This window comes from Prionailurus viverrinus, chromosome B3, assembly GCF_022837055.1.
Source record: "Prionailurus viverrinus isolate Anna chromosome B3, UM_Priviv_1.0, whole genome shotgun sequence".
NCBI classification, from domain to species: Eukaryota; Metazoa; Chordata; class Mammalia; order Carnivora; family Felidae; genus Prionailurus; species Prionailurus viverrinus.
Window position 1 is genome coordinate 4,611,381 of NC_062566.1, and position 26,386 is coordinate 4,637,766.

The 26,386-nt window shown below is 44.0% G+C and overlaps 1 protein-coding gene and 1 pseudogene across 1 annotated transcript in view; one reads left to right on the forward strand and one right to left on the reverse strand.

Annotated features, from left to right (window-relative positions):
• AGBL1 (AGBL carboxypeptidase 1) overlaps positions 1-17,882 on the reverse strand; it is a 789,011-nt gene extending 771,129 nt beyond the window's left edge. Inside the window, exons 1-5 of the mRNA XM_047861651.1 lie at positions 17,817-17,882; positions 17,576-17,639; positions 15,465-15,611; positions 11,494-11,625; positions 7,772-7,865 (exon numbers count right to left, since the gene is read on the reverse strand). Coding sequence (XP_047717607.1) covers positions 7,772-7,865; positions 11,494-11,625; positions 15,465-15,611; positions 17,576-17,639; positions 17,817-17,882 — 503 coding nt within the window. The remainder of the gene's footprint in view (positions 1-7,771; positions 7,866-11,493; positions 11,626-15,464; positions 15,612-17,575; positions 17,640-17,816) is intronic.
• On the forward strand, positions 12,792-12,921 carry LOC125169383 (uncharacterized; annotated as a pseudogene).
• Positions 17,883-26,386: the final 8,504 nt, after the last annotated feature.

The window sequence follows — 26,386 nt, forward strand, 5'->3', positions numbered from 1 at the left end:
CCTCCCTCCAGTTCTTCAAATCTCCTCCCCCACATATTTGCAGGCAGTTTCAGTATTGTGTGGAGTGTATGATTTACAGGAACATACAAACCTCTTTACAAAAGCTCCTTGCTGAGTCAGGCTGGGCTAGAAGATTAACTTCTATGGAAAGTGAAAGTTCCTAAGTGCCTGCCTCCAGTCTCCAGGGGAATAATGTGGGTAAATCGATGAAGAGATACAGACAGTGCAGGCTTCAGCAGATAAAGATGGAAATGGAGTTTCGATAGAGAATCTCACCAGGGTGAAGTGGCACGTGTAAAGCCATCCCAGGATACGCAGGGTCCAAGATTTTCTATCTTTTTATTCAGAGCCTCTTTCCATATGATTTGATGCACCCAAAATCAGCATGTCAATAACTTTGTGTTTGCCCCATCTCATGTCATGCTAAGGAAGAAACACCGTGCCAGACAGTGGCAGTAATATGCTTGCCAAGCCACCCAACTTTATTAATTTTTTAATTTTATTTATTTTGAGAGAGACAGAGAGAGAGCACAAGTCGGGGAGGGCAGAGAGAGAGAGAGAAGGACAAAGGATCTGAAACAGGCTCTGTGTTGAGAGCAGAGAGCTCGATGTGGGGTTCGAACTCATGAATCATGAGATCATGACCCAAACTGAGGTCAGATGCTTAACAGACTGAGCCACCCAGGTGTCCCAGGCCATCCTACTCTAATCAAGGACTGACCATAGACTCTCAAGACAACCTCTTATGCATGTGCTCCAAAGCACTTCCCCCTCCTCAAGTTATCTGGTCCACATTACTTGGTGGCAGGGGGTTAGAGAGCAGGGGATCTCTCCCCAAATGGAGAGAAACAGACTAGGAGCCCTGCATGGATGGCACCACCAATCCAAGCCCATCTCAGGTACCTGGGAAGTACTTTATACATTTCAAGGAAGGCTCTCCAATGTGCATGGCCACCAAAAGCACAGGGCTCCAGTCTAAGGGCACTTCTGGATAAACACATGATGAGAATGTGTCCACTCAACAGGAAGCTGGCCCATTCACAAGGCCAACACTGGGTCAGAAAGTTCCTACCACACTGCATTGTTATTGTTACCACAAACTCACCAGCAACTAGACAACACGGTACACCTTCTGCTGTTTTCAAATCCCCATGCCTAGCACCAAGATAGACATAGAATATTGTTGATTAAATGTTAAAAGTCCTGGCTCAGGGCATGTTTAATTTTCACTGTGCATTAGAGCATCTTAGAGAAATGAATAATGTCCTGAAATTAGGATAGAAGGCTCAGTTCAACCTCTCTGGGTTTCAGTGACCTTATCTTAAAATGAAGGCATTGGACCAGCAGATCCTTAAGGGCCTTCCAACTTTAGATCCTATGACTTGAATGTCTATGGCTGGCCCTAAGCAGGGAGAGATCACTGACTTCCCAAGAAGCTGAAAGGGATTTAAACCAACAAACCTAGTTGCCAAAGCTTAATACATGTAGGAAACTATTCATTCCACCATCAGCTAGAGGCTTGGAGTCAGATGGCAAATGTACTAATCACTCTGTCAGTAAGCTGAGCCATGGTGCACACTCCCAGTATCAGCACTTGTGGGGCTGGGGTGGAATTTTTTTGTTCCTACTCCAAGGTATTTGAGTCCAAGTGATCTGGAGCACACAGCTTCTGAACCCCTAATGTGAGTCCATGCCCTGGAGACCACAGAGTCTAATTATATTGAGTGGAGAGCAGCAAAAAGTCACAAAGCCATTAATGTGGAGGTAGGAGGAAATGAACACCCAGGGAGAAATTCAGAAACTATTTTGAGAAACAGGAAAATTTGCTTCTTTGTCTTGGTGACAAAGTAGCTGAGTCACCCAATCGCTCATAATCTCAGGGAACCCATTAGCTTTGGTTGAGTCCCCACTCATCTGTCAGATAAAGTGGAATGGTGTGATGGTTGGAGAAAGCCCAGAAGGCCTGGCTCTGGGAAAACACAGTGATTTTCAGGGGAGGAAAAAGAGGAGCAGGACATTTTTTATAGCTCATAAATTGAAGATGAAATCACCATAAAGGGCTGCCAATGAAGCAATGCCCACTAATCCTGCACTCAGGCAAAGCTCAAATGCCAGAGATGCCTGGAGATCGGGCCTTTGAAGGGAGAAGATCACCCAAAAGTGTTCTGAGCCCAGGGAACAAATGGTATGGACAACAGGAAAGTAAGTGGGAGAATTTGCTTATGGGGCTTGCTGAAGACCCATACATCCATCTCCTGCTGTCGCCAAGGTGTCTGAGCACAGGTAGAATGCACAGCCTCTGAACCCCACGGCCCCATGCCAACCCAGGCCCCCCAGGAAGCCCCTGAGCCTAAAAAGTGTAAATCACAGCAGGCGAGCCCTGCTGAAAATCTGAGAGAACATTGAAGGGATGGGAATATTGGAGATACTGTCCTCTGTGACAGTGAGACCAGCATGGTCCCAAATGACACACTTCCTGACCTCCTATGATCTTCAGAGAACTCCAGAGCAACTGAAGGTGATGGATGAAGGAACCAGCTCAGCCAGTGGACGGCCGAGTCCTCTTATTCAAGGAGTGGCACAATGATCAGGGAATACAATGAAGTTTAAGAACCAGCTTCTCTGCTGGAAAACTCAACCCATTTCTGATCAATGCTGATGCCTTTATGGAAAAGACAAGTTGGTAGCGTTTAAAGTCTTAAGTGGTATACTGATGACAGCAACTGGTAACTCAGCTTCAAAGCTTGGGTTAAACAGCATGGTGTGAGAATCCAACAGGATCAGAGGGGATGTGGCCGTGCTTTGGAAATGGCCAAGTGGATGAGCAGTGAAAATGGCCATTCTTATTGTTACCAAAACCCTTAAGCTCATTCTGGAAATGAAGGAACAAAGGAAGCACAGCTCCTAGCAGAAAGCGTCTGCTTCTGGAACAAACACAAGCTTCTCTAAGGTCACAAGATGATTCAGTCACAGACAAGCAATCCTTCTTTGCCTCAATAAATTTTTCTACTTAGTGAAACTGGACAGCACAGAGACAGCTTTGGTGCAGATAAACAAACTTGTTCACAGTAGGAACAAGTTAGCAAAAGCCAGCTCACCCTGGCCCAGTATCATTTCTCCCTCCCTACTGCTATAAAAAGCTCCCCCATAACTGCTAAATCCCCAACTGAATCAATCATCAAACCAAATCCTGGAAGCCTATCTGAAATACTAAGCAAAGTTTTAACATAGATGTTGCCCCTTGCGTCCATTCAAACTCAGATCAGTCCCTTCTGCCAGACTAGGTTGGTTCCCCAGACAACTGTAAGGAAGGGAGAGAAGACTCACAAGTTTTTCTTTCCCTCTAGTGAGTGAGATTGTGTTCTCTTTCAAGCTGAGGGTCACTGCTTCTCACTCTCCTAGAATGAGCTATTGCCCAGAAAGCACCTCAGTCCCTCACACAACAGCATTCTTGGAGGCCTGCCATGCCATGTCCCAGGCATGTTTAGATGTGATGGAACCATGCACGTGGAGCCAGCTGGGGATCAAGGAGGAATGGGTTCATAAATACAAGGTGTCCACTTTAATGCACATTCAGTAAATGTTGGCTTTTATTCACCACTAGATAGGTTATTCACAAAAACATTTTTTTAGTTAAAAAAATTTTTTTAATGTTTATTTTTGAGAGAGAGACACACACACGGAGTATGAGTGGGGGAGGGGAAGAGAGAGGGGAGACACAGAATGTGAAGCCGGCTCCAGGCTCTGAACTGTCAGCAGAGCCCAAGATGGGGCTCAAACTCATGAACCATGAGATCATGACATGAGCCGAAGTCAGATACTTAACCGACTGAGCCATCCAGGTGCCCCCAAAACATTTTTTAATTCAATTAAGAGCCTTCCATAGTCCAGGCACTTGGGTACACCCTATACAGAACAGCAAGATAAGAGAACTTGAATTCTACCTTTAGAAAGGTTAGAATTTAGAGAGAAGAGAAGACACACAGGCCAATGTAGTACAGAGTTAAATCCGGTATGTGTTAAAGGAAAGTATGAATGAAATGTTAGAGAAGCACTGAGGGAGAAGATTCCTTCTGTCTGGTGACCTGGAGCAGTGGGCATAAGGTGGGGCCTTCAGAGTGGGGAGAATCTCTCCACTCAGTAAGGCAGCAATGCCATTCCAGCAGAAGGTCAGCCCTGAGGAGAGACTCGGGGCAGGAGGGGGCATACCACATGTGAGGAGAATAGGCTAGAAACAGATATGAGGAGGGACCAAAGGATGGAATAGATATTGGGACAGGTTCTTCATTGCTTTGAAGTCAGGAAAGACCAGGTAGAGGGCTGTAGAAGCAGACGTGTTCAGGCTGGAGTGCTGGTCATGAGGGAAGAGGTGCAAGCCAACACAAATGCATGGCAGGAAAACTATGCCAACATGGCAGGTATTTGGGAAGTGAGGAAGGCCAGGCCGGGAATAACCGCCTCCCTGGGGGTGAGGATGGGCACAAGCCACAGAGGGTTAGCAGTGCCCTGTACGCCCCTTCTCTCTAGAAGGTGTGTGGTGAGTGCCTCTGTCATAAATCTCACCCTGAGTACTCTGTGGAGACAGGACTTCACTGGAGGACAGCTGCACCACTAATTTTAGGTTTGTGCTGGAGAAGTAGGGCTGGTTTAATCTCCAGGGCAGGGAGGAGTCTAAGTGACCACCCTGGGCATCGGCTTCTACAAAGGCACCCAAGGATAACTCTCCAATAGCGTGCTATCATTTGGAGGATGATACTCTGTAGGGCTATTCATGTCCTCTGACATGGTACTTTCATCCCTGTCCTGGAAGACCACTTCAAACCCATAGGTGCTGGCATCCAAATAGAGTTGAACAGAACTCATGTGGGTACATCTTAGTTACTATTTGGGGGCATGGAGTCCATGGGAGAAGGTGGGTAGGGGCAGAAACTCGCTATTTGCGTGCTTTCCTCTGGCCCTGCTGCCTGATCTGAAGCAGCCAGCCGAGGATCCAGTAGGATTTGTATTAACAATGGTTAAGAGTGTTACGTCACAGCAAAGTTTACAAGATTTTTACACATTATGTCTTAATGTCCACAACAAACCCAGGAGGTAGGACTTGGAATTCATACTTGGAGAAATGCAAAAGCTCCATTAAGGAAGGTTAAATGAGTTGCCATGGAATCTGCTAGAATGAGGGTGACAATGCTGGTCTTCAGATTTCAGTGCCTTGGTTCTTACCTGGCTATGGGGGGCTGGGAGTAAGGCAGAAAACAAGGCAGCTGTGGGAAAGAATCCGAAAATGGAGGGAGCAGACATTTATTTAGCCTTTGGGAGGAAATAGCCATTCGATTGAAGAGAAAGACTCCCCTATCATTAAGCAAATTGCTCTACGAGTATGAGCCATTTAGACGGCAACAAAAATTTAAACAAACTTTAAGTGTTTATGATCGTCTTACATATGGTGGTTTAGAAATAAAATGCTGGAAATAAACCATGTAAGACACTCCAGTGGTGCTTTAAGAGCTAAGGCTCATGTATCAGACAGGGTTTAAATCCCAGCTCTTCCACTTAAATCCCAGCAAATCACTTAACTTCTTTCAGCTTCCATTTTTTTCCCTGTGAAATTGGGCACAGTAATAGCACCTGCCTCACAGAGAAGAGGAAAGAATCAGATGGGCTAACACCTGCTAAGAGCTCAAGACAGGGCAGGGCACATAATAAATGCCATGGTCATGACCGCCATATGGTAGAGGTTGGTCAAGAAGGCTCTTCTCTATGGAGGTTTGGTATTAATTTGGCATTTGGCTCAAGAAGGGGAAATCATTTTGCCCAAATTTTAGAGAACAGACCAGAAATGCAGAAATCGGCCTGAGTTCCCTGAAAGGTTCCTTTTGTCATTGCAAACATCCACCCCTGTGAATCATTTTTTTTTCCCATAGAACCTTGATCAGATCTATGCCCAAATTCAACTTGCTTTGCAGAAGAAAAAGAGCAATAGACATAGCAACTTGGCATGAGGCTCTGAGAAGGGGCTTCTGTGCATTGTCACTCATCCTGCCCCACCCAGCTTGGCCTGAACAAGGAAAACAATAAAACCTATCAGGACCCCAGAAGGGAGTCTAGTGCTATGGTTGTCTAGGAAGGCTTCTTAGAGAAGCCTTCCAAACAACATGGCACCCATTTGGCAGGAAGAGATGACTGGGTGAGACTCCTCTGTGGAAGGGCCCAGCAGCCATCCCACAGATTTTCACATAGTGTCCGGGAGGCAACCACATACTCCGGAGCTGCCAAACAGATGAATGGAAACACCAGCAGATTAGAAGAGGGCTTGTTGATAGAAGAAAATGATCAAGCTAATGGACTGGTAACCAAAGGGTGTGTTAAGACTATAGATGTCAGCAGCAAAGGCCTACATACGATGATAAACACCACGCACATCCAAATCACACATATCTGAGTGGACTTAAATGGAAGTTTAAGATGGAAGTAAAGTACAATTACAGAAAAATCAGGAAAGTTCATCTTTTTCAGTCACTGAATTTGTGACTCTGAAGTTTTGTATTACTTGCTGAGGATCCCTTGGTAGAATTTAGTTGAATCTCACTTTGCAATACATTTGCTCTCCCGAGGTTTCTAAAGTGACTTCCCCCCAAATAGAACATTGACTTCCCCCCAAAACAGTGGTCTTTGAAAAAGCTCAGTTCCCTGGCCAAATCAGGTGTAAGACAAGGTGTCCTAAGGACCCATCATGGATATTTTGGATGTGTGTGGGCTTTACAAAGGCTCAGGGAAGTCTTACCATAAAGGAATCTGTGTGATTTTGTTTAACTCAGTGCCTCTCAAATATATTTCATGAGGAATTTTTTTTTACTGAAATAGAATGTATTTCACTCTAGGAAATGCTGGCATAGAGAGCCGCAGGTCAGGATGGATGATAATGGCATTATGGTGGTGACCCAAGAGAAAAATAGTCAGGTGGAACAAGAGCCTAAGATTGATGCTGAGGTGCAGAAAATCTCCTGGCTGGGCATGGAAATGCTGCTTTGCCAAATGACCCCATATATCTCAGAAATTGGCTGAATTCTTTCTAATATTCTTTCAAGGTCCTCGCTGAGTCACTCCCATAAATGATGGATCTTAATGGTTCCGAATATCTTCTATGTGTCTAACCATCTCCCTTTTTAAGTTTGTGATTCACGCCACGCCGGCAAGCAGGGCCAGAGAGAGGGGGCTGAGTTTCATTTTCTAATCATAAAAGTACATCTCAAACCCAGCATGCAACCAAGATGGACTATGCCAATGCCCGGATCTCATATCAGAAATTTAACTGGCTGCCTCTAGAGATGCCCTGAGGAGTGTTACCTCTGCCTGCCATTTCTAGACTGTTTTTTAAGGGCTACGCAAACTATGTAGAATTGCTAGGAGTAAAAGGGACACTAGAAAGCTTCAGGCAAAAAACATGGGCTTTTGAGTCAGAAAGATCTGTTTTCAAATCCCAGCCCTGCCATTCCTTCGCACTGTGACCTTGGATAAAACTCTCTCCACATGGTCGTTTCCTCATCTGAGCATGAGGGTGATAACATGCTCCTTCAACGTCATTGTGAGGATGAGAAAAAATGACACATGTGGTTGGGGAGGGATGCCCGTTGAGACAGCACAGTCATTGCACCATATCTGCAAGTGGGGAGTCATCATTCAACTCAACCGGAAGCACCATGAGAAACCACGAGGCCTTCTTCATCTCTGCCTTTAACAAAGAGGGGAAAAGCACTACAAAAGTGCTCTGTACCTGATTATTCGGGTGCGCTTCTGGGTGTAAGGGGTGATGACCTTGAAAAGAAGTTCCATTGCTCCATTAATTCCCAGCATGGCTCCTGTGGTGACTGAGAAAGACCAAATCACAGTAGTTACTGAACCATCTGAACCAAGAATTCTTTTTAGCATTACAGAGTGGCCCTAAAAGATAGGGGAGATCCATTACCTTCTTTGCAAAAGGTCACTTAAAAGCAGAGAACCTTTATGTTCTTTTCATTCTTGGCTTGGAAACAAAGATCGCCTATAAAGCACACGTTATCTTCTCACACTATCTCCTCAAAGGGGGCCCAAGCCATGAAGTTATGTTTTTCATTTCTGATGTCCCACTGTACTTCTCCATTGTATTCTTACTCAGAATAGTCAAGGCAAATGCCAAACAGAAGATTTTTCTGTAAGTAGATCTTTGCGTTTCAATTCAAGTCGTTTCATCCACCATCAACTTCCCACATGTTACATACATGCACACACATACAGTCATGCACACACAGGGGTATACATGCATATACACACACTGCTAGTATATCGCAAAATACTCTCTTAGACATATTCTGCCATTGGGAGACTTCACAATGAAGAAAAGCCATGGGTGGATGGGTTAAGATTCAATCCAGCTTGGACTGACTCCTTTAAAGCTCTAAGAGGCAACCTAATAAAGAAAACAGCTCCCTTTCTTTTGCATCCTGGTTCCAAGTTCCCTGACAATTTTTGTAGTTGGATCTCCCATGACTGAGGCTAAGACTTCATGATGCCCCTATCTATTAGCATGTTAAGGGAAGAATTAATTCTTCCCCCTCTGAGGTAACTAGCCTGGGAAATTCTTGCCTTTTTGCCCAAGTGGATGGTTATGAAAATATAGTCTTAGATCTGAATGACAAGAAATAAGTAAATTGGGTATTTGGTCAGATGAGGGGCTTCAGATCCATATTTTGGACCCAAAACATCTGGACGTCACGCTCATTTCCAGTGATGCTATGGCCCCTCTGCAACATCCCCAGTCCCTCACTTCATGCTGCTCACTTCAGGAAGGGCCCCAGTCATGTCAAAAACTAAGGGGAACCTACAAGATACAAAATGGAATCAGTTTGGCAGGGGGCAGAAGTGTCAGAGAAAGAAGGAAGGATGCTATCTTCCAAGGTGTGACTCTCTTTTCTCTTCCCTCCACTGCACTGGTGTGTTGAAACCAAGACTTACAAATGCTTTGTGCTTTGGGCCAGGCTTATTCCAGGAAATATGAGTGGGAGCAAGGGGGTCATGGGGAAACAAAGAGAGAGGAACAGGGAGGCTTATCCTGGCTTGCTCCAAGCCCCAGGAAAGAAGAATAAATGAAAATCTGAGTGGAGGGGGGCGGCTCTAATATAGTTCATCCCAGTACAGTCCACCAGAGAGAGACTGAGGCTGATGTCTTAGTGATTACAGAGACCGAGTGTTCCTGGAACATTCTCTATGCATATGTCCCTCCTGAGGCTGGTACAGGCAGTAACTGCCTGGATCAAAATTCAGGGATTTGGCAATCTAGTCCTGCCCATCAATCTTCCACTCTCATGGCTACTAACTCAGCCCTTTATTTCTAAACTGGGAAAACATGTTGGAGGAATCTCTTGGCAAATCATTCAGCAAAATTCCCGTATTAAGTAGAGTTAGGGAGGAAATAGTTTTAGGAGCACAGATTCTAACATAGAAGACTTTAGGCTTGGACTTGAAAGATGGGAACAATAAGAAACCGCCCCCTGAGTTCTTCCTGGCTGTCTGCCTGCCCAAGGTCAGACCTCTGGCAGCTCTGTCAACATCCCCATTGGCCAGTAGAGAGCTGCTGAGGGTTCACTGGCTGTCACAGACCCATTATGGCTCCAGCCAACTCCTTCCACAGATAGGAGCTGTTTAGAAAGCTGCCTGGAACATTCAACAGTGGCTAACAATTCACCAAAGGGACAGCAATCCATCCACAGGATTCGTGAACTCTGCTCACCTCTCATCAGTGAAGTCAATGTATACAGAGTGATAGTATAATTTTGTTAAATATCATATGAAACATTTCATTGGTACAATAAATACAGTCGTAGAACATGAGACAAATGGCCAGCTCCTCATACCTACAGGCAAATCCCAGCATTTCTTTAGAGCTCCCCACTAAAATGAATTCTTCAAGATCTCTATAACCTATATATATGAGAAGAAAGCTGGGTTATTCAGCCTAATAACTATTGTTCAGGAAACCAAAATGAGATACTTCAAATCTTGTCCTGCTGGCAAGTTCCAGATGGAGGTGGCAGACTTTCTGGCTGCTTATTAATGAGAGTTGCCTTTTACACAGCTCCTCACTTAGGTTTTCCTTAATTAAAGATGGACTGGTTTATATAGATCTTATCAGCCTCTCCCAAATATTCTCTGATTTTCCTGGTCAACATATGAGTGTGGGAGGAGGCTTTATCTGTGAACATGGAGTCAAGGATCTATCTTGTTTCTTCCTAGAAATACTTTCTCTTTATGGGTCCTTCATGGTTATTAATGGAATTAGCCAATGAAATATGACCCTACTAAGGATCTTAGCAGTTCTGAGGACAAAGGGAAAAGCCTCCACCTTTCCCCCTTATGTGTGTTCTTCCTATTATTTCAAAGGACTAAGGGAAAAGAGTAGAGCAGGGAAGGAAAACTAATTGAGCAAGTGCTATGTGACAAACATACCCATGAACGTCACCTCACTTATCCCATCTACCAAGTCTATGAGCTCTTATGACCACCATAATTTTATAAAAGAAGAAACCAAAGTAAACAGGTTAAATGCCCATGCCTTAGGACTCCCAAAGAATGAAGTCAAACCCAGGTCTTCCTGGATCTAAGCCATGTTCTTCCCTCTAGAGAGCATTACATCACTTTCACTGTGCAGGAAAGGGGCTCAGAAAAGAGAAATAACGTCTGTGCTCATTCTATGTGAGATAGAAGGTACAGAATCTAATCTGTTCACAGGAAGTGTCCCCATATGGAGAGTAAACATGAGTTTTAGAGTTAGAAACTCAGCCCCCAAACTTGTCTGTATAAATTCAAGCAAGTACTTCACTCTTCCAAGCTTTGTTCTCTTTTTCTTAGCTATAAAGTGGTAAATGGAGATACAGGATTGTTAGGATAATCTGAAACCATCCAGATCAGGAGACAGCAAATAAATATCAAGCCGTGTGCTGGGATGCATCTAGCTACCTGAAGGACTATGCTGAGAAGCAGTGAGAGATAAAACAAAGTAAAAGATGTTTTGCTAAAGAATGCTGTGATCAATAAGCAACTTCAGGGACACAGTAGGGAGATTTGTGATGTGAAGGGTCATTCTTGACATTGCCCTGTGCCTTAGATATGATAAGGCCTGAATGAAGTCCTATGATGTCTCCTGCCACAGGTCTTTCTCACCTTGTAGTACTAATAGAGAGGTCTAGACGACTCTAATAACTGGTTCCCAATGGAAAACAACACTGACATCTAACTCGGGAATGAGCTCAAGAGTTCTGCATGGATGAGGAAAAGACAAAGAAAGAAATTCTCACCTCTACAGCCTCTAGGACAGGAGGCTCCTCATGGCTTATTGATCTTCTTGGGATGACATGTATCCTCCACCCACACCCTCCTTCCAACCCCCAGCCCTAAATGGTTTGTAGGTGTCCCGCCCAAGTCGGGAAGCCACTCCAGAAAGCCACAATTTGAGTAACTTACCACTGGAGGAGAACACACGCAGAGCCCAGAGACAGTGGAGGAGGTTCTGACTGTGAGACAGGTTCTTCCTGGCCAGAATTAATGTCACATCAAGTGCTTCCAACTCCAGTGCCTTCTGTCCAAACTTTTTATCTATGAACACAAAGCAATCCATCTTAGCTGTGTTTCCCATGAATTCTGAAGGTTATACAATGCATGAGGAAGAGGAAGGCAAAGATAATAGAGGCAAGAGAATGATGATAGCCAATGAGATTTATGGATATAGCAGAAAATGCTACTAGGTATGTTCCCATTGGAACGAGATGGCTCAGAAGAGCTAAGGCAGGGTATATGCGGAGTCCATTTATTCCTCGTGTAATATTCACAAGAGGCCTTGTGGATTGTGTGACTCATACCCCCTGTATGGAAGCATGTTTCTAGCTGTCCTCAAACACGAATTCCAGTTTAGTAGGGTATAAATTTCTTCAAGATAGTTCTAGAATATAGGATACGTAAGTTACACAACATTCAAATGCAATGTGTGGAACTTGATTGGATCCTTCTTTGAACATGTCTGTAATTTGCCTGTTGGGATATTTGGAGAAACTGAAATGAGGATAAATTATGCATGCATGTTTAATTTTGTTAGATTTGTAATCATGTATTAGGGTTGTATAGGAAAATATCTCTTTTCAAAGAAATGCACTCAAACATATTTAAGAGCAAAATTCTACCTGTAACTTTCCTTAGAATATTTTGAATAAAAATAAAAAGGCGAAGGGGTGCCTGAGTGGCTGAGTTGGTTAAGTGCCTGTCACTCGATTTCAGTTTATGTCGTGATCTCACCGTTCGTGAGTTCAAGCCCCACATCGGGCTCCTTGTTGACAGTGTGGAGCCTGCTTAGGATTCTTTCTCTCTCTGCCCCTCTCCCATGCTCTCTCTCTCAAAATAAATAAATTAACTTTAAAAATAAATAAATAAGGGTGCCTGGGTGGCTCAGTCAGTTAAGTGTCTAACTTTGGCTCAGGTCATGATGTCACAGTTCATGAGTTCAAGCCCCACGTAGGGCCCTGTGCTGACAGTTCAGAATCTGGAGCGTGCTTCATATTGTGTCTCCCTCTCAGCCCCTCCCCCTGTTGCACGCTCTCTCTCTCTCTCTCTCTCAAAAATAAATAAACATTGAAAACAATTTTTAGTAAAATAAATAAATAGATAAACAGGTGAAGAAAATACGGCAAAATGTTAACAATGGTTAGGCCTAAGCAATAAAAGGTCATCTTTCTATATGATAGGGAGCTTTATATTAAAAAGTGAAAACAAGCTTTGTGCAGTGGCAATATCATAGCCAATGAGGTTTATCTGAGGCATGATTATTGCTAATTAAAAGGTGAAAACATAATGTAAGATAATAAATTTTTCTTCACAAATTTCTCTAAATTACTGATCCAAATAATCTGGTATTTAGTACTGCAGGTAGGTCATCATTATTTTAATAATTAGTAAAGCATAAATAATTAGCAAGCATAAAAAGTAAGGGGAAAGTACCTTTCATTCTCTGGTTCTGGCATTTCCTATAACAGGTGGCTGTGCCACCTGTCACATTTGTTTCTGTCCTTCCCAAAGCACGATGTCCAAATGGCTACGTTTGTTTTTGCACAATACAAGCACTATCAGATTCGTTGCAGTTGGAAATGAGAAAAACAGAGACAGTGTCCCAAACCTGGTTTATCAATATTCACCTCCAGACCAAGACACCAGTGAAGAGGTGGTGACCAAACTAATATGACCAGTTCCTGTCACCAGAAGCGAAGCATCTATCGGGCTCTACTCCCGAGCAGCCAAGCTCATTTCCGTTCTGTATAGGTTGGCCAATGGCAGCCTGCATGGCAATGGTGAGGGCTACAATCTGGTGATGGCAGAGGCCGTGGTGATACAATGACAACAGTTCGCAATTTGGAAATCAGAGCCCTGGTACATCTCTCGTCTTTCTCCTGTGAAACCTACATGACTCTTATTTGCCAGGCCTCTGGCCCCGCACACTAAGCAGGTCACTTACAACCTCAATCTTTACAACAACCCAAGAATTAAGTACTGATACCTTCATTTTATAGAGGAGAATCCAATGGTTCAGAAAGGTTAAGTAATTTTCCCAGGGTCACACAGCTAATAGTGTCAGGGCCAGGCCTGAAACTCAGGCATGGCTTCCCAGTTTATACTGTTTATAACCAGAGTAGAGACTGTGTCTCTTCAATCTTTTTCTTTTTAAAAACATTTTTTAATGTTTATTTATTATTGAGAGACAGAGACAGAGCATGAGCAGAGAAGGGGCAGAGAGAGAGGAAGACACAGAATCTGAAGCAGGCTCCAGGCTCTGAGCTGTCAGCATAGAGCCCGATGAGGGGCTCAGGCTCACAAACCGGGAGATTATGACCTGAGCTGAAGTCGGATGCCCAACCGAATGAGCCACCCAGATGCCCCTCCTCAATCTTTTTCTGAAGTTCACTTGACCACACTTTGCTCTGACTTCTTCTCATCCTTCAACTGTTGGCTCAAATGTCACTTCTTCCTGACCACACCATCTTAGAGGAACATCACCCTGTTTTTCCCTCATAGCTACTAGCTAACTATCATAGTCTGCTATTGTCTAGTTAATTAATCACCGTCTGCCCTTGCCCACTTGAATGTAAGTTCCATGAGAGCAGGCCCCTTATCTCTCTTGCTCACCAGAGTTCCCAGGCCTAGTATGGTGCCCAGCCCTAGGAGGTGTGTAGTAAATAGCTGGTTGAATATTCAATGAATGAGTTATACTGGTTTTGTCTAGAACACACTCATGCAGGTGCTGGCTGGTGCCTGAGTCTTAGTCATTGTTTGTGGAATGTTGAATGGACACAGCAGAGATCCAAACAATGAAAGGTAAGAGTGCCCCAGAGTCCCTGTGTCCTTGGCTGTTGCTGGCTGCACTGGACAACAAAAGCCCATGTTTCACAGCCCCTGGGCTTCTCAACTATGACTTACGTAAGACCGCACACAATGGAAGCTTAGCTAGTATGATTAGGCTGCAAGGTTTACATGCATCCTGAGCACCCAGGCTTTTGGAACTGTGCCCCACGAAGTTCTAAGGTTTTAGGGAGGTGTTTCAGGGCTTTCTCTGAGACAAAAGAAATGGGAATAGAGCATAAGCGGAAAGAGTTCTAGGCCCCCATCTTCTTTTCTACAAAGGAAGCTCCACTTCCATGTGACTGATGGTAATGGGTTTAACACTGGCCTCCCAAAATTCATGTCCACCTGGAACCTCAGAAGATTATCTTATTTGGAGACAGAGTCTTTGCAGATTTAACTAGTTAAGATGAGGTCACACAGATTTGTGTGGGCCCTACATCCAGTGACCAATGTCCTTGTAAGAAGAGGAGAGGACACAAAGGGCACATACAACAGAACACCATGCGGAAATGCAGGCAGAAAATGAAGTGATGTGTGTCCAAGCCAAGAAGCACCAAGGATGGCTGGAAACACAGATGCAAGGAGAGGGGCTCCAAACAGATTCTCCCTCAGATTCCAGAAGGAACCAACCCTCCCAACACCCTGATTTCAGACTTTCTCACCTCTAGAATGGTGAGAGAATAAATATGTTGTTTTGAGCCACGTGGTTTGTGGTCATTCCTTATGGCAGCTGTGGGAAACTCATGCACTTACATAATGAACGTCCACGTAAGATGGTTCTGTTTATTGGTGAGTGAGTGACAACTGCCTGGGACTCTTACCCCTCGGTCCCTCACCTGCTCCATGCCCTGGAGCCTGGGCCTGCTCTGGGCTCTGCCATAGCACATCCAGGACAACAAAATCACCTCTCCTGTGGAGTCAGTCCCACCACCACCACCACCAGGGTGTCTAGGTCCCCCCGCACTTCCCCCACAGGAGTTTCCCAAATTGCTCTCCTGATAACAATCCCACAAGTGCCTTTTGGTCATCTTCAGGTCCGGGGGTGGGGGTACCTCGTAGGCCAACTTTGGCCAGCAGCCGGAACAGGGGCAGGAGGACATCATAGTCTGGAGAGGCTGCCCTCGCTGTGTCCACCAGGGTCTGCAGAAGGGCCTCACTTCCACCCTTACTGATCATGTAGCGAATCCTTCGGTCAGTGCCTGAGGGAGAAAGGAGAGGAGAGCTAAGCCCCCAAACAATCAACCTCATTTCCTCGGAGCAGAAAGCGGGCCTCACAGACAGAGATGGAGCAAGGATCACTTCATTCGCCCCAGAAACCAAGACTGTATGGTTTCTGAAGCAACTTGTGTCAAGTTGTGCTTTTACTCAGGTAAGGGGTTGGGGTGGAGGTGTGAAATGGAGAAATAATGGAATATGTAAGAACCTAGGTGTGCTCACCTACCACAGCTCTAATAAATGGAGTCTGCTTTCCTGAGAACCTGCTGAGTCTCAGTGTATGTGTATTTGCGTGTGCATGTATATAAACATGCATATAGGCTTACCTAGAATCATACCCTTAAGAGAAGAGGGAATATCAGTATTCTTCTGATATAGGTGTGACTCTTCAGTAACAGGGATTGGGGTGATAGTTTATCTGGAATAATTTAATTTATGGTATATGACTTTTTTGATGCTGGTCTTCAGCAACTGATGAGAGGAATATATGGAAATAGCTAGAGTGATTCTTTTAAGAAACAGGCATCCAATCATCCATCTCAGGAGTTTTGAAAAGGGTGTGGAGGGCGCTTGGGTGGCTCAGTCAGTTAAGCATCTGACTTTGGCTCAGGTCATGATCTCACAGTTCATGGGTTTGAGCCCCACATCAGGCTCCATGCTGACAGCTCAAAGCCTAGAGCCTGCTTTGGATTCTATGTCTCCCTCTCTCTCTCTGCCCCTCCCCAACTCGTTCTCTCTCTCTCTCTCTCTCTCTCTCTCTCTCTCTCAAAAATGAATAAATGTTTAAAAAAAATTTTTAAGGGTGTGGAGTTATGATAAAATATATTGGTCTTTCTACTTAAGAATAGTTGTGAGCAGGGCCCCCCCCCAACCTTGCTCCAGGACAAGCTCAAAAGCAGTGATTACATTTCAACCTGGAAGGAGACCTGGGTGATTCTCTATGCACTGGGCATGGTTGTCCTCACAAGGTGGCCAACAGGGTGGGACATTATCGGCAAAGGGGACCCTCTGATTTTTAATCCCAATGAAAAGTAGCATCCTCTACTAAAGGAACAATAATCAGCACCTATCTCAGAAGGAGAACTCCAAGGTCTCATTCAAGTCTTCCAGACACCTCTGGACAAATTGAAGGAGGCACCATCCCAGAAGACAATTGGCTTCACCTACAAAGGGTACCTCACTCAGCAGACTGCTGGGAAGTTACCCTGCCATCAGAGGGCAGCACAGCCTATAGGAAAACCTCACTATGACTGGACCCTTCCTCCTGAACCTGTAATTGGAGGCTCTGTGGCTTGAAAGGGACATTCACTTTGGTATTGTCTGTTTGGTGTTAACGTTTCTTTCTAATGCAATGTGGCTGGTATACCCAGAAATGGAAACAGAGTGAATGTTGCAATGTCCTAGAAGGTATATTTTCCAGGACCCTCATGCTGAAGTGAGCTAGCCGAGGCCTGCCCCAGTTAACTCAGTTGATTCCAGCACAGTGAACTCTGTCATCTTTTCTCTGAGAACTTAACAGCTTACCACACTGTTAAGTCCACCTCCTACCCCATATTCCCATCTGCACTTGACATACGTTAAGAAGTTGCTAATACCTGGCTGTCTAATGGGCCAATAGAGGGGAGCAGAGAAAGGGGAGGGGTAGAGTCATGAAGGGCTAGCTCTCTCTTTAGACCTGGGATAACCATAGATGAGATATCGTAGAAGAACCACCGAGAACAGAATTTCCTCCTAATTTTGGGTCACCATAGGGTGTGTGACAAGACTGAAGAACCCTAAGAGCCCAAAGTACAATCAGCCCACTTTACCCTGGGTCTTATTAACCTCAGCGAAAAAGATGGGCTGGTGACAGAGTCCCTGACAGAGAACTTGAGCTGAAGCAATACCCTCCAGGCCACACAGATTCCGGGAGACACACAGCCACGTGCCCCCACTACCTCCTACTCACCAACAGAAAGCAGATCTCCGAGAACCTGGAGGATGTTCAGGATGGACTCCCTGTCAGAGGAGTTCTGCAATGAAAACACAGGCAGACATCTTTATGAAGGAACGCAAAAGGAGGGAGGTGGTGTGGTCAGGGAGGCACACATGGATGTGGCAGGGCTGTGCTCCCTCCCATTGGGAGAGATTTTGGCGGTAAGAACTGGTTGAAGGGGTGCTTCTTAAGTGGCGGCAATGAGGGGACTCACTGAGATAAGGGTCCCAGGGGCTCTGCCTCCATATTTAGCCTTCAGGATACGTCTTTGGGGATCCATTTTGTAGTAACATCAGCATGATGGGCAAAAGAATAAGCAATGAACTTCACTCACATGTGGAATTTAAGAAACAAAGGGGGAAAAAAGAGACCAACCAAAAAAGAGACTCTCAACTACAGAGAACAAACAGTTCCCAGAGGGGAAGTGGGGGGTGGAGGGGGATGGGGGAAATAGGTGAAGGGAATTAAGAGCACACTTAGCTCTCTTTTTTTTAAGTTCATTTATTTTTTGCGAGAGCAAGAGCATGTGTGAACAGGGGAGGGGCAGAGAGAGAGGGAGACACAGAATCCGAATCAGGCTCCAGGTTCTGAGCTGACAGCAGCGAGCCCGATGTGGGGCTCAAACCCACGAACCGTGAGATCATGACCAGAGCTGAAGGTGGACACTTAACCAACTGAGCCACCCAGGCACCCCCAGAGTACCCTTATCTTGATGAGCACTGATTATTGTATAGAATTCTTGAATCCCTATATTTTACACGTGAAACTAATATAACCCCATATGTTAGCTATACTGGAATTAAAATTTTATAAAGAAGAATGTGTTTCTTAAACATAAAAAAAAACTAATTTAAAAAAAAAAAGCATCAATACTTGATGCAGAGACAGTGAGAAGGGACTTTGTGGACCAAAGCTAGCCCAGTTCTCAACTATGTCAGTGGGCTGAGATTCATTGTAAATACAGGGCAGAGTGCAGAAACATTAATCCATGATGTTCTGAAGGAAAAAATTCTCTGCGTAGTAAAGATAAATTCTTAGTTTCTCAAGAGGAACCTCAGGTGGTGCCAAATCTCATCATGTAGATGTTCTAGGGGATCCTTGCAATGCTTGACACCCTCCCCTCAGTTATGCAGAAGACAACACTGAGGTTCCAAAAGGGAAAACTGGTTCAAGTCCCCTGAAGTGGCCAATAAGAACAAAGCCTGAAGTACAGCCCAGGCCAGGTTCCCAAACACTAGGCCAGTGGTCTTTGCACTGTAATATGCTTTTCTCTTTACTTTTTTTTTCTTTTTTTTTTCCTTAGATCTCAAGAACTTATTTACTGACTTGTTGCAAGTTTATACATTTAAATATCATCTCCCCAATTCCCCCACTCCCCAGCCCCTGGTAACCACCATCATTTTCTGTTTTACAGGTTCAGCTTTTTTACATTCTACAGATCAGTGATGTCATGCAGTATTTGTCTTTCTCTGTTTGACTTATCGCATGTAGCATAATGCCCTCAAGGTCCATCCAGGTTGTTGCAAATGGCAGGATTTCCTTCTTTCTCAAGGCTGAGTAATACTCCTGTGTGTGTGTGTGCATGTGCATGTGTGTGTGTGTGTGTGTGTGTCTTCTTTATCCATTCATCTATTGATGGACAATTTGTTGCTTCCATGTGCTGGCTATTGTTAAGCATGCCACAGTAAACATGGGTGTGCAGATATCTCTTTAAGGTTCTGATTTCAATTCTTTTGTATCTATACCTAAGAGTCCTATATTATACCACTCAAGAAAATTAACTTTAAATGGATCAAAGATTTAAACATAAGGTCTGAACCCACAAACTTCCTAGGGGAAAAAAAAACACGGGGGAAAAAATCCCTGACATTGGTTTTGGCAATGATTTCTTGGGTAGGACATCAGAAATATCAGCAACCAAAATTAAAATAAACAACTGGGACTACATTAAACTAAAGAGCTTCTGGGCAGCAAAGGAACAATCAATAAATTGAAAAGGCAATATGGGAGAAAAGAGTCACAAAGCATGTATCTGATAAAGGGCTGATATCCAAAAAACATATTAAAAACAATACAACTCAATAGCAGAAAATCAAATAATCCAATTTTAAAATCAGCAAAGGAACTGGATAGACATTTCTCCAAAGACATACAGATGGCCAACACATACATGAAAAGATAGTCAATATTACTCATCATCAAGGAAATGCAAATCAAAACACAATGAGAGGTCATCTCACACCTATTGCAATAGCTTTAATCAAAAAGACCAGAGATAACAAATGTTGGCAAGAATGTGGAGAAAAAGAAACCCTATATGCTACTTTTTAGGTAGGTTATTTAAGGCACAGCTTTAATCTTCACATTAGTGAGTCTCATGTTCCCCATCTGCTTCAAAGACTTCAATAACTCCCTATTACACACAGGATAAAGTCAGAGCTCCTTAATAGGGTTTCCAAAGCTCCTCATGGTCTTATTGCACTTGCCTCTTCCAGGTTTATTATTCATTACAACCTCCCTGCCCAAAATATATGCTTCGGTGGCGTGGAACTACTTATAATTTCCTGCTCAACCACCTAGTCTCTTGCCTCTGTACCTATGATCCTACTGTTTCCTCTTCCTGAGCCTGGTCAGTGTCAACTCATCCTTCAAGTGAACCAATGGCTTCCCATAGGATTCAGACCCCTACCTCCTACAGGCTGGGTCTGGGGTCTCCCTGTTCTCCACATCACTATGAGCTACCCCTGACAGCACACTCACTATGTGGTAGTGGCATGCTTCCCATCCTATCCCTGCTAGATAGGAATCTTTAGAGAAGGGACCAAGTTTTGTGTATATCTGTATTCCCAGCACCTGTTCCAGGGAAAGCGTACCATACATGTTTTTCAGAATGCAGCCACACTGAACCATAAAGGAGCCATGAAGTCCAATGTCGCACCCCAGGGCAAAGCGGTGCTTACACTTCAATCCTGGGCTTAATACCCTCGAGGAACTCACACTTCAACATCCCAGCCAGGGTCGTGACTAGGGTGAGACAAGTGAGGCCCTAGTTTGGGTGCAAAATTTTAATTTTACAATGCAGTAATCAAGATAAATGATATTTTAATGCTATACTTTAACAAATCAAAATTACAGCAAGACCTTGGATTGCAAGTAACTTGTTCTGCAAGCGTTCCATAAGATGAGCAAACATTTCTAATAAATTTTAACTTGATAGACAAGCGAAGTCTTGCAATACAAGTAGTACATGACGCTGAACGTCACAGGATCACAACTGAGCCAACGGTTCTTGAAATTCGCTTTGGTTTATGAGTGCTTTGGATTACAAGCATGTTTCCAGAATGAATTATGCTCACAAACCGAGGTTTTACTATCATGCAAAAAGAATCCATAATGAGAAAAATAGCAAAATATAAATGTTTAACTCTTATTCTAGGTGTGATGAGACATCTGGGGATCCTGAGGCACTTTATATCTATACTTCCCCAGGAAAAAGACTTGGGTTTGCTCTGACACCTCCACTGGGTGCTTTAGCCTAAGGAGGCCAGTCTCGGCAGGCACTCATCTGACTGTCTCTGCCTCCCACCAGGGGAGTCCCGCTGCAAATGTCATCCATACATGTGCACAGCATCAATGTTCCCTGCCCCTCCTTAGTCTCCCCCAATCTGCGAACACGAACCAAGAGTCAGTGCTGCAACCGGGCCATCATTCTGGAGAGGCTGCTGGTCTTTGATTCTGGTACAAATTCCAACGTGTGCTTGGTGGGGGGAGAGGGGTCCCCTACACCAAAAGACAATGCTCTGAATGCCAGCTGGGTGTCCCACAATTAAACTCGATTCAGACACTATCTACTCAGAGACAGCATCAGATTCCACTGGCTAAAGTTTTACTTCAGCCCTACAAGACTGCCCCCCCACTTCAGGCTTCAACCTCAAAGTCCAGGATGTTGCCTATACAGCTGGGCCTTGAACAACAGGAGTGCGAGCTGCATAGATCCTCTTACATGTAGATATTTTCCCATACAGTACAGTGCTGTAAATGTATTTTCGTTATGATTTTCATAGCATTCTCTTTTCTCTAGCTCACTTTAAGTGTAGAGCACCTAATACATGTCACACACAAAGAATGTGTTAATCAACTGTTTATGTTATCAGTAAAGCTTCCAGTCAACTGTAGGCTATTTATTAGTTACGTGTTGGGGGAGACAAAAGTTATACGAGGACTTTTGACTGTGTACGGGAGTCAGCACCCGCATTGCCCAGGGTCAACTGTGCTTCTCATCAACTGGCTATAAATTAAAGTTTCCATCCTCGGGAAGGAAGCAGCCCACACAGCTCAGAGAAACATTTTACTTACTAGGTTACCGGTTTGCTATAAAAGAGTATAACTCGGGACACCTGGGTGGCTCAGTCAGTTAAGCGTCTGACTTTGGCTCAGGTCATGATTTCACTTCGAGCCCCACGTCTGGCTCTGTGCTGACAGCTCAGAGCCTGGAGCCTGCTTTGGGTTCCGTGTCTCCCTCTCCACTCTGCCCCTCCCCAGCTTGTGCTCTGTCTCTCTCTCAAAAATAAACATTTAAAAACTTTTTAAAAAAGAAATACAACTGCCAGTTATTTTACCAACAAAATTGGGTTCTTTTGGGGTAGCAGAGGATTACAAACCGGGACAAGAAGGCCACTGCAAAACTACACACAAGTCCCAAGAGAACAAAGGAAAGACTGGCTCTTTTATAGAGGGGGTTTGGGCGGAGCTGCTATAAACAAAAAGTCCATTGGCATAAAACTGGGAGCTGGAAGTATAGTGGCTTTTCATTAGCTGAGTTGTGACAGTTTCTCATTGGCTGGGCTGTTGCCAGGGAAAGGAGGAAAATTGTCCTCCTCCTGCTGGGATAGTTAAAAGGGTAGCCCAAACCTACCTGGAAGGCAAGTCTCTTCCTGTTGGGTCTGCAATTGACAAGTGGTAGGATGTGAAAGCTCCCTCTGCTGGCCCCTAGGGTTTACTTTTATTAATTTTTACATTGCCAGCCAGAAGTTCTCTGAACACTGTCCTTTTTGGGTTTTCTGAAAGCTTCATTAGGTAGATAGAATCAACCTCCAGGCCCTCTCCCCTCCCCAGAGGTCAGAGGCAAAGGGTGGTCAGGGGGACAGAAAATTTCAACCACACAGTTGGTTCTCCAGGCAACCAGCCCCCACCCTAGGGCGGGACCCAAAAGTTATCTCATTAATATAACAAAAGACACCTTAATTGCTCTCATCATTTGGAGATTCTTAAGGTTTTAGGAGCTCTGTGCCTGAAATGGGACAAATTCAAAACAATATATTTCTTGGGGCACCTAGATGGCTCAGTTGGTAGACAATGCAACTCTTGATCTCAAGGTTGTGAGCTGGAACCCCATACTGGGTGTAGAAAATTACTTAAAAAGGAAATCTTTAACACCTGGGTGGCTCAGTTGGTTAAATATCTGACTCTGGCTTAGGTCATGATCTCTCAGTTCATGAGTTCAGGTGTCAGGCTCCTTGCTTATGGTGAGGAACCTGCTTGGGATTCTCACTCTCTCTGCCCCTCTCCCACTTATGCTTTCTCTCAAAATAAATAAAAACTTAAAAATATATTAAAAATTATATCTTTGAAATATACATGACATATATATTTCTTGTTATAAATCACAATATCATGGCAAGACTCCAGCCTTTTGAAAGTGGGCCCAAAGTTGGCTCACAAATGAAGTCCCTGGAATGGTGTTTCTGATCAACACTAATGGTTCTGGATCCACCTCCAACACCCCCAAATTGGTCTTATCTCTGAGAAGAGGGAGGGGGATAAAAGTTAAAAGCCAGGCTGTACAATATTGTGTACCTTGTAAAATGCTAGATTCATTAGTTAATTATGAATAAAGGGCTAGGAAAAGGACAATAAGAGAGGAAATGGAGAGATAAGAAAAAGAAGAAAGAGAGAGAGGAAAAGAGAAAAACTAATAAAGTAGAAACTTACTGAAGAGGAATAAAAGATCCAGATTTAATTTCCTTTCATTCAATTATTCATGCACTCTTCCCACAAACGTTCATTGAAAACCATCTATGTTCCAGGCACCAGACTAAGGATGCAAATTGATCAAAATGCAATCTGCCTTCATGGGGCTCCAGGCCTGGCACACAATCAGGACCTGGGATGGTAAGGACCGTGACAAAGTAAGATGCTGGAAGAATCCAGGGAAGGAGCATTAACCTAGCCAGATCCATGAGTGACGACTCTGAGAAACCAGACAGAAAGGGGTGGGAGGGGAATGTTCCAGCTCTGTTGCAGCCCTGTGTGCTCAGGGGGAAGCGTGACAGAGTGTGGTGACATCAGCAGATAAAACTGCTTCCAGTATGACCAGATTGAATGAAGCAGATGGTGAAAGGAATTGTGAATTCCTGTGGGCAAGAAGTGGGTCTTATTCATCTCTGAATCCCCATCTCCAAAGGTCCAAGGATCATCCATATATTGGGTTGAATTAATATCTCAAGCTTATGAATTGCCTGCTTTGTTACAATGCCCACTAAAGCTCCCTGAGAACAAGCATTGCTCTATATGCTTCTATTGTACCTGCCAGCAGGGATATAGAGCTGGGCATGCAGAATGTACTAAATCACCACCCCTAAATTGGTTTGACCTGTAGCCAACACACTTGGCTGCACATGCATGAGACATCCTTCTGTAATTGCTTCCAAGAAAACCTCAGTGGTTTCATGTATGGGCAGTAGCGTGCTGAGGGAGTATGCACATGATACTCTCCCCTGCCCAGGGAAGGGGCCACAGTTCATCTCCTCTGAGCCTTACTCCATTTTGTGTGATGATTTAGAGGTGAATCTTAGCCCAGATCTGGGTAAGGAAATCTGAGTTGACATCTGCTGAGATTCCAGAAAGATTTCTTTTCCAGGATTAAAAATAAGAGAGAAAAAACATTAAAAACAAAACAATGCAAAAAAAAATCTCTTTCCTATTTTGGGGCATTGTTGTATGAGGACATGAACCTGGGTCACTGGTGACATCGTGAAGCCACTGAATCAACTCTCTGGAACCATCTACCTGTGGACTTTCAGACAAGTGAAATAACAAATCCCCTCACTTATAAAAGCCACTTTTAGTGAAGTAGTTTGTTCCCGAATTCTGATGTGAAGGAGAAAAGAAGAAAATTTCACACCTCCATGTGCCCTCTTCTCAAGCATTATGGTCGTAATAAACAGGGAAGAAATTAATTTCACAAACAACTGTTAGGCCAGCCATCCCACAGAAACTAAGAGACAGTATCGTCATACAGATGTTGTGTTCATGAGGCTCTCACGCAGCCCTGAGCCAGAATGAATCAGCACAATATTGTTTTTCTTTAAATAAAAATTATGGCTATCAGTGGAGAAAAAATGCTACACAAAATCTCAACTGGCATTAATTTATGCACTGCTATATTTACCAATAAATATTTTACACTATTTAGAAGGATAACACAAAGCCATTATCTCACCCACAGTAATAATAAATGAGCAATTAAAGAAGGCAGGATGTGATGTGCCTCGATTTTCCTTTAATGATCCTTTTAAATGAATCATTGAGTAATCCCCTGTTGTTTAAGACTTTCCTATAAAACCTGGTTCTGCCAAGCTTTTGGGGAGAGGCAGGCAGTTGGAAGAACAAACAGTGTCTCTCATAGTCTGTGGGGTTTTGAACTGCAATTTTCTCAAATGCTGTTTCGCATTTGTTTTCCCTTGCTTTGAAATCATCTGTGTCACCCAGTTGCTTTCCTCCTCCTGACTCCTCGTGATAGCATGTAATTAAGACTCTTCACATTGCACATGTTGGAGGCTCATTGGCAGCCACTCCAGGCACCCCAGCCCCCAGTCTGCTGCCCACACAGGACCAGTGACCATGCCCCAAGACCATCATGAGTCCCTGTGACTTCAAAACTTTGCTCATGTTGCTACCACTGCCGAAGGACTGTTTCTACCTTTCTACCCCTCTCTTCCTTAGCCCATGAAACCTACTTATATTTCAATTCCAAGTTCGAGTATGCATTCTATATAGTTCTCCCAGTTAAGCTGCCTTCCCAGCACCCATTACCCAAAACCACCACATGTCTGCTCACATTGCACACTGCACAGCTCCAGGGGGTGCCATTCACAAAGACTACAATATGGTTGGTGCACTCTGAAGTGGTGCCATGTGGTGACCTGGCCTCTCTGAGAACAGAATTGTTTGCGCTAATACCACCTCACACCTGTCAGAATGGCTAACATTAACAACTCAGGAAACAACAGATGTTGGTGAGAATGTGGAGAAAGGGGAAACTTTGTGCACTGCTGGTGGGAATGCAAACTGATGCAGCCACTCTGGAAAACAGTGTGGAGGTTTCTCAAAAAATTAAAAATAGAACTACCCTATGACCCAGCAATTGTACTACTAGGTATTTGTCCAAAGGACACAAAAATTCTTATTCAAAGGGGCACATGCACCCCAATGTATATACCAGTGCTATCAACAATAGTCAAAGTATAAAAAGAGCTCAAATGTCCATCAACTGATGAATGGAAAAAGAAGATGTGGTGTGTGTGTGTGTGTGTGTGTGTGTGTGTGTGTGTATCTCACATATAATGGAATATTATTCAGCAATCAAAAAGAATGAAATCCTGCCATCTGCAACAACATGGATGGAACTAGAGTGTATTATGCTAAGTGAAATAAGTCAGTCAGAGAAAGACACATATCATATGATTTTTAAGAATTTAAGAAACTCATATGTGGAATTTAAGA